The sequence below is a fragment of the Protomyctophum bolini genome (genome assembly GCF_963924005.1).
Source record: "Protomyctophum bolini genome assembly, chromosome: 14".
In the NCBI taxonomy this organism is placed as follows: Eukaryota; Metazoa; Chordata; class Actinopteri; order Myctophiformes; family Myctophidae; genus Protomyctophum; species Protomyctophum bolini.
In genome coordinates this window covers 37,644,114-37,657,027 of record NC_137875.1, presented here as the reverse complement: position 1 = coordinate 37,657,027, position 12,914 = coordinate 37,644,114, and the positions used below count along the sequence as shown (strand labels likewise).

Genomic DNA, 12,914 nt, shown 5'->3' with positions numbered 1-12,914 from the left:
GAATCAGAAGAGAGACGTACGGCCTGCAAAAAGTGAGAGTTGAGAGATATAGATCGGAGCGCAAAGAGGTGGAAATATTGGAGGACGGAGAGAAGAACCAAGGGGGGGAACTGACCGCTGGGGCTCTACAAACTACAACCAACTACTATTTGCATCATGGACACAGAGGTAGACCCTAACCCCGGTCGCCGCACTGCAGGCGGGTCAACACACAAGGTCAGTCAGTCTGCATTCCGCAAACATGGGAATCGTTTCAATGTTAAAGGACCACTTCACCACTTTTCAACCTATCTTCATGTAATAGGCCCTCACTAATAAATTAATCATGATGAAATGGCACGATTGTTTTCTATACTCAGTCTGTGTCTCATAGGAGGGCTGTGGGCAGTTTAGAAACCGTCTTCCAGTGACATTATCATTAGGCAGATTATTAAGTTTAAAAATGTTTAGATTTTCATTATCGTGAGAACAGTGGCTTCCATTTTCGCATTGCAACTTTTCAGGACTAGAAAGCCTGCAGTTTTTATTAGCTTGTATTCCCCACCGATGATGCCACTGGAAGACGGTTTCTGAACTGCCCACAGCCCTCCTATGAGACTCGAGTAGAAAATAATTGCACCATTTTTTCATGATTATTAGTGTGGACCTATTATAATTATGAAGATAGGTTGAAAAGTGGTGAAGTGGTGGACTTATACTGGACACTGTATATACAACATGATATACATAGTGGTGGCATTTACAGTAGCTTTGAGTGAATCATATTTGCTCCATCTCTCCAATCTCCATGACAATGAATTTAAAGTCTTGCATGATTAATAATTATTAAAATAAATCATTGGAGTTTCCCTCTCCTATGACTAGAAGGGGCAATATAGTCACCCTCCATAGAGCATTCAACTGCTTGGCTCAAGGGCTTTGTATTAGCTAAATACAATTATTAGATTTCTATTTATTTTGATTTATATCTCAAATCTCATTGAGGTCCTTAGTGTAGGTTTGACTGGCAGGTAGAATAGAAAAGTAAGCATTTCTGATAGATTTTAAGGACTCGAGGCATGAGGTCAATAGGTACATATCTAAAGGCAGTATAGAGGTCCCAGCCGGTTTAAATAGCTGCATCAGCACTAAAATAAATGTAAAACCCTTTTGTTTAGCTTTATTTTGGTTTTGGTTAGAGACCGGAAAATGAGGGCAGAAAGAGGCAATGACATGAAACACAATGTTTCACATACAGTACGCCTACAGTACCAATACATGGAGATTATGTTAAAAAGTCATCTCTGTGACAACCTTCCCAGTAACGTTCTACAGGCCGTGGTGGCTAATCAAGATAATAGGTAATTAGTGCACAGAGAAATCCTCAGTTTTAATGTATCAATTTATAAATCTGAGTGTGCACCCAATGCACCCAAAAAGGTCTCACAGGACCATTACCCATGGGTACGTCTGTACACTCTCACAGTTCATTTAACACTCGTGTTTTTCTGTGTATTTGTAAAAAGTAGTAGTTGTCCATGTATTCATGTCCTCTACTGTATTGCATCACTGCTATTTTTTTTTTTTATGTTTATGCTTTTCTTTTCTTTTCTTTCTTTCTTCATTGCTCTGTAAAGCACTTTGAGCTGCATTTCATGTCATGAAAGGTGCTATACACTTTTTTCCTGGGTCTCTGGTATTTTAGGTCAAAACTAGGTCTGTTGTTTTTTCTATTCTGTATGTACCCTTTTACTAATATTTATACATATGTATAAATATGTAATGTTGATTGTTTTCTGTATAGGGACTACAGATGGAAATTACTACTGTAGCATTCTTGCTAAATCCGGCATATTTACATTGTATATATGTGGCATATAAATATTAAAATAAATATGTAATCTGTAAACACACATCCAAATTCACAAATCCACACACACAGTGCGAGGTATCATTCCAGTGCTCAGTGATAGTGGACTCATTTAAAGGTCAAGGTCAAGATAAGGCGTAACCTACTGTATAATTGGAGACAAAGCTGCCACCTCTAACCCATATCGTGTTATCGTTTAGACCATCAGTCTGTCTTAGATCTGTGAACTTATCTAAATGAGAGAATGACAAGGTTACGTAACCATAACACAACATTATAGGCTGTGTTTCAAATGGACCCTCGACCCACAAAAGGACTCAGGCAGCAATTGTTTACACATACAAACAAGCACACGTGCACAAGCACGTGCGCGACAGAGTTCAGGTGTATATGATTAATGACTATATGGTGCTGACTATTTTAATGACTACGATGTGTACAGTAGATAGCAAATGGCTGTTAAAGTTAAGGACAATGTCTTTTAATTACCTTTCTGAGGCACATACTGTACAGCATACACTGTAAAAAATAAAAATCCACGTGTTAGAGTGTATAGTAGTTGTATTACAGGTTAATTTGGTCACAATTGTACACTCGAGTGTACAATTGTGACCAAATTAACCTGTAATACAACTACGAGTTACAAATGGTTAAATTAACAATTTTGCTGAGCTGTGTATTGATTCTCAGACAAGAAGAAATACTATGTCACACTACTACATTATTATGGCCACCTTATTTAACCATACCCACATATATGGCCACATACTGTATGCTTAACAATGACCCGGCATTGTTAGTCAATATGTTTCTGTATATGGATCATTCTTGGCATTGCCATCGTACCACCAAGAATCTCTGCAAAGAAAACTGGAGCAAAGAGGTTGTTAGAGGGGGAATACTTGAACCATCCTAAAAACATTACTCAAGTGCGCTTAGTCAGTCTGACTCATTATTATTATTATATGAAGCTAAATTATCCATCATATGTGTTGAACTCATTTACCCCTCTCTCTCTCTCTCTCTCTCTTTCTACCATGTCAGAGGCGCGACATAGAATTGTTCTCTTCATCAGAGGAAGACAGCAGTCTGTATTTCACCTACAGCGGCGGATGCAATGAGCTGGAGGTCAAAGACCTGCACTATGAGGTAACTACTGGACACAGGGCTGCTTTCTTTCTTGGCAATTAGATAGAAACCCTCTCCGGAGAAAGCGCACTTCACCACATTAAAATGGAGCACTTAAAGATGGCGGCCACCACTGCGCTGAAACATTATAAAACACACGCACACCGTTGGTGTACACTTGGATTCAGCAGCCCTTAATACCCCTAAAAACATTAAAAGCATTAACACGATTTGCCTTCAGCACATTTTCTGAAATCCTAGCCTAGTCTATATCTGCTATATTCTGATAGTAGGCTAGCTGAAGAGAAATGAAGACTGAACCAAACACTCTACAGTATATATCAATGAGCACTATCAGAATATAGAGATATTTAACACTTATTTTAACAAAGAAATATCACCTACTGTATGTACCTTACCCTTTAAGTTTAAGGTTAAGCTGTTAATGATTAGATCCGTTATATGGAAGGACTGACGACAAAGCAATGTGACTGAAAGTTTGGAAAACGTGTGTGTGTGCGTGTGTGTGTGTGTGTGTGTGTGTGTGTGTGTGTGTGTGTGTGTGTGTGTGTGTGCGTGTGTGTGCGTGCGTGCGTGCATCACACTAGGTGGACACAGCAGCCCAGATCCCCTGGTATGAGAGGCTGTCGGAGTTTAAGATGCCCTGGGAGATGAAGGGAGACAAACAGACAGCCATCAACAGGCTCAATCTCCGAGTCCACAGTGGACAGATGCTGGCCATCATAGGCAGCTCAGGTAACATAAACATAGTGTATTTAAGTAACGGCTGCATGCACGCAAACAAGAGTGTCTGCCAGAACGTGTCCCCCAACGTTTCTGAGCAGACGCTGACTAGTACTAGTGTTAATTACCCGTCTTGTCTAACCGACCTCACCCCCACAAGGCTGCGGCAAAACCTCCCTGCTGGACATCATAACGTGCCGCGACGAGAGCGGCACCATCAAGTCGGGTCAGATCCTGATCAACGGGAAGCCCAGCACGCCGCGGGTGGTGCGGAAGAACATCGCCCACGTGCGGCAGGACGACCGCCTGCTGCCACACCTCAGCGTCCGAGAGACCTTGGCCTTCGTGGCCAAGCTCAGGCTCCCCACGCACTTCACCCAGGCGCAAAAGGACAAGAGGGTAAGAAGACTATGTTTGTAACACGATCCAAAACGATATCCAGTATGTGCACAGTAATGTAGTACATGCCGTTTTTAGCCATGAGACTTCAAAGCCTGAAATGGAGTGGAGATATTATCTCCGTTGGACCTCGCTTTTTAGTTTTGTTTGGCAAAGTCAATTGAAATAATTCTAAACTCCTGCCTTTAATAAATGTGTCTTTAAGCACGACCATGCTTTCCAAAGAGCACAAGGTTCAAGCCCAAAGTCACGTTCTTCTTCCGTTGTGTGAACTTTCTAAATACTTCCTGCTTATACTGTAGAATGCACATACACACAGATTTTATCAGTCCGGTACTGTATTGGAGTGGCAAATAACACCAAGAAGACGGATAGTTTAATTTGATGATGATAAACCCATTTTGGGGCGGGAACCCCTTTCGGTGTTAGCATTATGCTGTGCTTTAGCTATTGAAAAATAGCAGATCTACAAGCGCTACGAGCTTGTAGGTCTGCTATTTTTGAAGAATCGGAGAAAAGTGACACGAAAGTGAAAGAACGACTGCCATAGAAAAACACAGCTTTTTCAAGAAAACAGTCAGGACTTAGAAGACATTTGCAGAATCGTTCCCAGGTCAAAACGGGTGAATCACTTTACTGTATATATATATACCTTGATGATGCTCCATCTGCACGGATACCTCCTATAACGTACCTGACGTGTCCATACCGTCGCAGGTTGATGATGTCATCGCAGAGCTGCGGCTGCGACAGTGCGCCAACACCAGGGTGGGGAACGAGTATGTGAGGGGCGTGTCCGGGGGAGAGAGGAGGAGAGTCAGCATAGCTGTCCAACTGCTCTGGAACCCTGGTGAGAAAGTACAGTAGTTTTAATATCGGAAATGATGGATTTTGTGTGATAGTGTCATGGCCTTCCAAGAAAGCCCAGCCCATTATTGACACACGCGTGTTAATCCAATACCTTTAATGCGACCGTCCTGCACACAATCAATAACTTCCAACCGCGCTTCTGACTTCTCCGATGCCAGCATAACCTCTTAGAATATAGATCAATGACATTGATGTATATAAAGGGGGGTGTGCATTCTTAGTTTAGACTATAGTCATTGGTTTAGACATGGGTTAAGGTTATAGGTTTAGGTGTGCTGCTGCCCCCGTGGGAGGTTATAGGTTTAGGGTGAGGGTTTGAGATATAGGTTGTAGTTGTATAGGACTATAATGACTGGTCTAACCAATGACTAGTCTAACCCAAAAACTGTCTAAACTATAGTACTGCACCTGTATAAAGGTAATGGGGCATACTTAGTTTAGACTAGTCATTGGTTAGACATGGGTTAAGGTTAGGTTTAGGTGTGCTGCCCCGGGGGAGGTTAGGTTTAGGGTGAGGGTTTGAGATAGGTTGTAGATGTAGGACTAATGACTGGTCCAACCAATGACTAGTCTAAACCAAAAACTGTCTAAACTAAGTACTGCATGGGTCGCACACAGAGTGTATCCAGCCTTCGTCAATCACACACAAAGTACAAGACAGACAGACAGACAGACAGACAGACAGACAGACAGACAGACAGACCTGTACTTGGTATAGGTCTTCTTCAACCTCCTCTTCGCCCCCCTCCCATAACAAGGCATCCTGATCCTGGACGAGCCCACGTCGGGCCTGGACAGCTTCACGGCCCACAACCTGGTGATCACCCTGTCCCGCCTGGCCCGGGGGAACCGGCTGGTGCTGCTGTCCGTCCACCAGCCGCGCTCCGACATCTTCCAGCTGTTCGACCTGGTGGTGCTGCTGTCCTCGGGGTCGGCGGCCTACTGCGGGCCCGCCCGCGACATGGTGCCCTACTTCACCGCCCTGGGGCACCCCTGCCCCCGGTACTGCAACCCCTCGGACTTCTACGGTATGGGTCGAATCTGCGGAGCATGCAGGGGTGGAAACAGAGAGGGGGCTCGTCCTTGGAATTGGGCCAAGGATGAGGTTCTGTCATGAGATTTGTTTTAGTGCTGGTTCCAGAGATATACTATTATCCACCAGACACAGAACTACTCACGTATAGGCTACTGTTTATACAGTCAAATGGAACTCAAAGTGTAAAGACCTAATCTATTGGACTTGAAGGGTCAATCTGGTTGAATTTAGCTCTTACTTAAGGTGCATAACATACATTGTTATACATTGTGATGACAGACTAGACCAGACACATTATACACAGCTGACTAATGATGTGCCCCAACCCTATACCTTTCAACGCTCACTCTGCTTGTGTGTGTGTGTGTGTGTGTGTGTGTGTGTGTGTGTGTGTGTGCGTCCGTGTGTGTGTGCGTCCAGTGGATCTGATCAGTATCGACAGGCGCAGTCCAGAGAAGGAGAGGGAGTGTTTGGAGCGTGCGAGGGTCCTGGCTGCACAGTTCATGGACAAGGTGCGGGACACGGACGACTACATGTGGAAGCCGGATGGATCCAGTGTGGCACTGACAGACAATGAGAGGTATGTGTGTGTGTGTGTGTGTGTGTGTGTGTGTGTGTGTGTGCGCGTGTATTCTTCTGTTGTCTTAACCTGAAGTAAGAAATGGTCCGCACACACAGTATCATACTCTCCCGTGCTTTCAAGTTTAACCCATATTTGTATACCAAGGATGGACCACCAAAATGTGGCCCAGAGGACAATATTTACGTAAAAAATGCAAATGTATTCAAAATGTTTCGCTTTCAAGATTGTTCTGCTATAATGTTTGAGAACCGCCGTTCAAAATCCTAAGAGATATAAATCTCTAAAGGCAGATACTTTTCCAGGTTTTAACGGACGGGTTTAACAAACAACGTTTCGCCCCAAAGAAGCCCAGTCAACGAAGTATACACTACGTATAGGGGTTTATAACTTAAGTGGTCAATAATGTGATTGTGGATGATATTACAGCCAATCTGTCCTCTCCTCTGCTCACTCAGTCATCAGTCACTGGATAATGGTCGTAAAATAAAGCAGTGGAGGGAACAAATAAACGGCTGTCTCTTCCCTCCCAGTGCTCAGCAGCCCAGCAGAGAGAAGGCAGAGGAGCTGGTCACTGTGTCCCAACAGAAGGACAGACTGCCTGGCAGACTGCACCAGTTCACCACACTCATCAGGTGAAAGCTTGCCCGTTTTTCCTAACGGAATTGTCACCAGTGAGGGGGATAACTTTGTAATATGCTATTGGCTGTTTGTATTCTGTTTGGAAATATATAAAAAGATACTCCTGTGGAAAGGCTATATTATTTTACTTATATTGACCCTATAAACAATTTAGTATTATTTAGTATATGTAAGGTTTTGCCCACTACTTCACTGTAGTAGCTTTTCATAAATTATATTTGTACTTGAAGGTTTATGTTAGAGAAATTCAAAGTCCAGCCGTCTGCTGTCCAGCCTCTCCCACGCCTCACCTCAACTTTCTCATCTTCCCCCCCAGGCGTAACATGTACAATGACTTCAGAGACCTGGTCACCCTATTGGTCCATGGCTTCGAGGCTCTCCTCATGTCGCTGCTGGTTGGCTGTCTTTACTACGGGGCGGGACAAGAGCGCCTGTCCATCCAGGACACGGTGGCTCTCCTCTACATGATCGGAGCTCTGACTCCATTCGCTGTGGTGCTGGACGTCATAGCCAAATGTGAGTGGTTGACAGCCGTCAAACTATTAAACTCTTATTTTATACTTCGCCCTACGGTGGTGTGTGTCGCATGACAGATATACTGTATATATAGCTGATCTGCAAGCTCACACCGTGTCGCCTCGCGATATCTTTTGAGCTAGATGTATTTTACATGTCAGGAAAGAGTCAAAGGTAGAATGCCAACATGTAAATTTGGCAGTTTTAGGTGTCATAGAACCGTTTTAATTTCCATAAACAATTGTTATTTTATTACACTCATTGACATTGCCGTCTTTAATTGTCGCCCGGAATTCGAACCCGGGTCTGGAAAGCCAACATCTTAACCGCTAGCGTAAAGGGTCAAGGGAGATATTAGGCTTTTGGTTATTAGGCAGAGGCTCTGAGCCCATATACTGCTACACTTAGTGACACTAAAGGGGCAACAAATAGAAAATGTTGAGGGAAGCTAACAGAACAGTTCCAAGGTGAAATGGTCAATCTGTGAGCTACAATCTCAGCCTCTCTAACTAAGCCTTTCTTCACACCTTATAGGTCATTCAGAGAGGGCCATGCTGTATCATGAGCTGGAGGACGGCATGTACAATCACACTTCTTACTTCTTCGCCAAGGTAAAACACTACAGTGCTACAGTATACAGTATAGCCTCATGCAATGCAAAAGCCTCAGTGGTCCTCAAACTTTTCAGGCCGTACGTGGACCCTCAAAATATTTGAACTGGGGACCCCCCGCCCTGACGAACACTTGGAGTTGTGAAATTACATTTAGTTTGACTCTGTTCCACGGATAAGATAATAAAATGTACTTACTTACTAAATATTGTGAAAATAGCAGATCTGTAAGATCACGTTGCCTATTTCTTGTATTTGACAAGGAGTAGTTCACACAAAAATGTGCTTATTTTCTATGAATTAAAGCCTTGAATTTTGATTTTGTTTTGTTGCATATATTTACAAACTTTTAAACGTTGTAAATGTATTTTCTAATAAATATGAATATTAAGGCTGAAAATGTCATGCTTTATTGATTAAAAAAAAAGATGCTTTGTTTCAACTTAAATTGCACCATAAATCAAATGTGGGGTCAAGATTCCATTCCCCCATAAATTCAAAATTGTGGTTTGAGAACCTCTGATGAAAACATTCCTGAGAACACTACCCTTTAAAAACCAGTAGGGGTCAGTCTCGCTCCATTGTGGAAGAAATAATTATGTGAAAAGATTTTGATTGTTAATACAAACCATACTGTAGGCCTACATGAACCACTTCAGCCCTATATACCCATTTTTGCCTTTAACCATTTTGGTATTAGCATTATGTTATGCTTTAGCTATTGAAAAATAGCAGACCTACAAGCTCATAGCGCGCCACTGAGTGGCGCGCTACGAGCTTGTAGGTCTGCTATTTTTGAAAAATCGAAGAACCACTGACACAGAAACATATAGCTTTTTCAGAAAACTGTCAGGATGTAGAAGACACTTTTAGAATCTGATCTCAGGTCAAAATGGGTTAAAAAATAGCAGATCTACAAGCTCACAATGCGTTGTTATTAATACTCACCGATTGTCCTCTCTCTCACACACACACACGACACACGACACAATCCAAATCCCCCACAGATCCTCGGAGAGCTGCCGGAGCACTGCGCGTTCACCCTGGTCTACGGCCTGCCCATCTACTGGCTGGCCGGCCTCAACGAGGCGCCGGAGCGCTTCCTGCTCAACTTCCTGCTGGTGTGGCTGATGGTGTACTGCAGCCGCTGCATGGCGCTGTTCGTGGCCGCCGCGCTGCCCACGCTGCAGACCTCCGCCTTCATGGGCAACGCCCTGTTCACCGTCTTCTACCTGACGGGAGGCTTCGTCATCAGCCTGGACAACATGTGGCTCGGTGAGAGAGAGAGAGAGGACAGTGAGAGTATTACTGTTGTAGAGACGCTAATATGGTTTCCTCCTCGGATTCGGGTTCTTGGAAATGAAAATGCTGTCATGATCCAATACCCCCGTTCCAGTTGAGAAACAGGTGAAGTATCTTTGTCCACGTAACACAGAGCAGACTTCTCCTAAACGACTCAAATCTAACCCTAAACTGTGGGAAGGAAATATCGTTAACTCAGTTTGTGTCCAATCTGAAGCCAAACTCAGTGGAAAAGTAGTATATTGTCACCATTTAGAGCAGGGGTGTCCAAAGTGTGGCCCGCGGGCCAAATGCGGCCCTGGGATAAATGTCATGCGGCCCGCAGCTTCATACCTCAATTGTATTATGAACGGCCCCGCCCAACAGTACAGTATTTTTTATTTTTTATCCTGTGATATTGTAACCCATTTTTCACCCGTGTGTCAATTATTTAATGTGATCCTGGGCTCTACACACCCTCCACCAACCTAGTCCCTATATATGGGGGACATGGGGAGAGCAACGGACTTGAACTCATGCTTCCTTCATGCCTGAGTGTCCATGTTGCTCCTTTACACCTGACAGGGGAGAGTTTCACTGGTTGGACGTAGTGCGTGGAAGGAACCAGTTCCTTTCCCCTCCATCAGGCGCCCCGGCTGGCTAGGGGGAGGCGTTTTTTTAACCTGGGCATTTCCCAGAATATAATTTTCAAGTGTTCCTTGTTCCTTCTTCCTTGTATTATTATTTTTACGTTGCTCCTCTGGTTACATTTGGTAATGTGACATATGGCTGAAAAAAGGCTGAGAGACACCTTTTGTTCATAGCACACACCCGATAAAAGACCATTGATTTGAAATATTGATGATGATATGATGAGTTCAATAGAATCATTTAAATGCGATGCACATGTATATGTGACTTTGTTATAGACTAGTCCGACGCTACATTATGTGACTTTGTTATAGACTAGTCCGACGCTACATTATGTGACTTTGTTATAGACTAGTCCGACGCTACATTATGTGACTTTGTTATAGACTAGTTCGACGCTACATTATGTGACTTTGTTATAGACTAGTCCGACGCTACATTATGTGACTTTGTTATAGACTAGTTCGACGCTACATTATGTGACTTTGTTATAGACTAGTCCGACGCTACATTATGTGACTTTGTTATATACTAGTCCGACGCTACATTATGTGACTTTGTTATAGACTAGTCCGACGCTACATTATGTCAGGAGATATAGTTGGTTGGCCCTTGGGTGTTTTAATATTTTCTAATATGGCCCCCTTTGAAAATAGTTTGGACACCCCTGATTTAGAGCAACGATTCTCAACCTGTTGGCCAGGGCACACTGAAGGCCCAGCAAGACATTGCAAATGACCCCCCTCCCCATATAATTGGCAAATATAAAAACACTAAGATTTTGCTATAACATTGAAGAAGAAGAAAAAGAAAAAGGTTAAAGGCAATAAAGAAAAATATTATTGTCTTTAAAAATGTGTTTACATTGTGATACCGATGAATAGGAACTTAAAGTAGGCCTATACTACGTCAGTTCCATTGATCCAAGCTGGGACACAATCGAGTGATCGATCATTAAAATAAACATGCTCTGAAAATGCACGGCGAGCGAGTCGGCCCACCCACCTGACGACGTGTTGAGTGATCAGATATGGGTGAACGCTCTTGAGATTTCCGATTGGGCGCTGTTCCTAGAAAAGGTTGAGAACCACTGATTTAGAGCATGCTTTACTCAAGGATAATGCCAACATCTCTCTAATTTCCTCGTTTACAGCACATGGTTAGACTTGCTCTGTTTTTTGGAGAAGTATGCGATATGGTCTGGAGTTGTGCAAGGCAACCTGTATTGTGGAGAAAGACACTTCACCTGTGTTTCAACTGCATGCACATATAGGCCCACTGTACATACTGACATGTCATGTTTGGGCAAACCGTAACTGTAAGTCATGTTAATCATGTATGTGCGTGCGTCTGTGTGTGTGCGTGTCTGTGCGTTGCACTTACCAGTGGCGTCATGGCTCTCCCACGCCTCCTTCATGCGTTGGGGGTTTGAGGGCATGTTGCAGGTGCAGTTCAGAGGCAACATGTACCCAGTCACCATTGGGAACTTCACCTTCCAGGTCGATGGCATCCATGTGAGTTCAAGCTGAACACGTAACAGGGCTGCAACTCTCAATTATTTTCCAAGCGATTATTTCTTCGATTACCTTTTTGATTAATCGAGAACGTTTTCACTCAATCATTTTTACAAACCGATGAAGAATCTATTGACTGAATAGATTAGTATGATTACACTTATGTCCTATTTTTTACGTGGTCGTTAAACAGTGTTTTTCATTTTTTCTTTCAAAATCTTCGATTAACTGTTGCACTCCCTAATCACATATACACCTGTGTTATAGGCCTACTTATATACACGAGACCTAAAATGCAAAGCCACTGATGAAGAAGTCTTTGTTTACGCAATTAGATACACCCTAACAGTTATTTGAAGCCGTTTCCATCTATGTTAGGGCAGCTGTGGCTCAGGAGGTGGAGCAGGTACGTCCAATGATCCCTATGGGTCGGCGGTTCGAATCCCGGCTCCTCCTCCTGTCCACATGTCGAAGTGTCCTTGGGCAAGACACTGAACCCTACAATTGCCTACAATGAGTCGGTCGGTGTGAGCTCGCCACCATTGGTGTGTGAATGTGGGAAGTGAGGACGATGGTGTCGACTGTTCGCCGCTTCACCTCCCAATGTGTGAATGAATGAACCATTGTAAAGCAATTTGAGCACTTGGAAAAGCGCTATTAAAATGCAATTCATTCTGCTGTTTCTCTGTATATCTAGGTGGTGGACGCCATGAAGATGAACCAGTACCCTCTGTACTGCAGCTACCTGGTCCTGCTGGCTGTGGTCGTAGCCTTTATGGTACTCTACTACCTGGCACTCAAATTCATCAAGCAGAAGTCAAGCCAAGACTGGTGACCACCACAACTCAGAATGTATACAAGTTGTACATCCTCAGAGTGGATAAATGGATAAATGAACACCGAAGATTTCAGTGTGCCAAGAGTGTAAAGTCATTTCGTTTCCATCAATGGAGACTCATTTTGGCTTCAGATTCGACTGGTTTCGAAATCTGTCCATGTTTTCCCAATTGTCATTGTAGTGGCTCAGCTAGTGTCCAAACTGTTATTTGAATACTTGACAATGCCTAAAACTAGTTGATTATTTAGAGAAAAC

The 12,914-nt window shown here is 43.3% G+C and overlaps 1 protein-coding gene across 1 annotated transcript; it reads left to right on the top strand.

The window, feature by feature from the left end:
• Positions 1–156: 156 nt before the first annotated feature.
• Positions 157–12,656, top strand: abcg8 (ATP-binding cassette, sub-family G (WHITE), member 8; the record flags this gene model as incomplete). The annotated part of the gene is made up of 13 exons (XM_080782989.1): positions 157–216; positions 2,894–2,998; positions 3,586–3,733; positions 3,882–4,120; positions 4,838–4,970; positions 5,749–6,018; positions 6,447–6,606; positions 7,140–7,241; positions 7,565–7,764; positions 8,299–8,375; positions 9,383–9,650; positions 11,694–11,821; positions 12,519–12,656. 13 exons carry the CDS (start codon positions 157–159, stop codon positions 12,654–12,656), a joined length of 2,028 nt encoding a protein of 675 aa, XP_080639115.1.
• Positions 12,657–12,914: the final 258 nt, after the last annotated feature.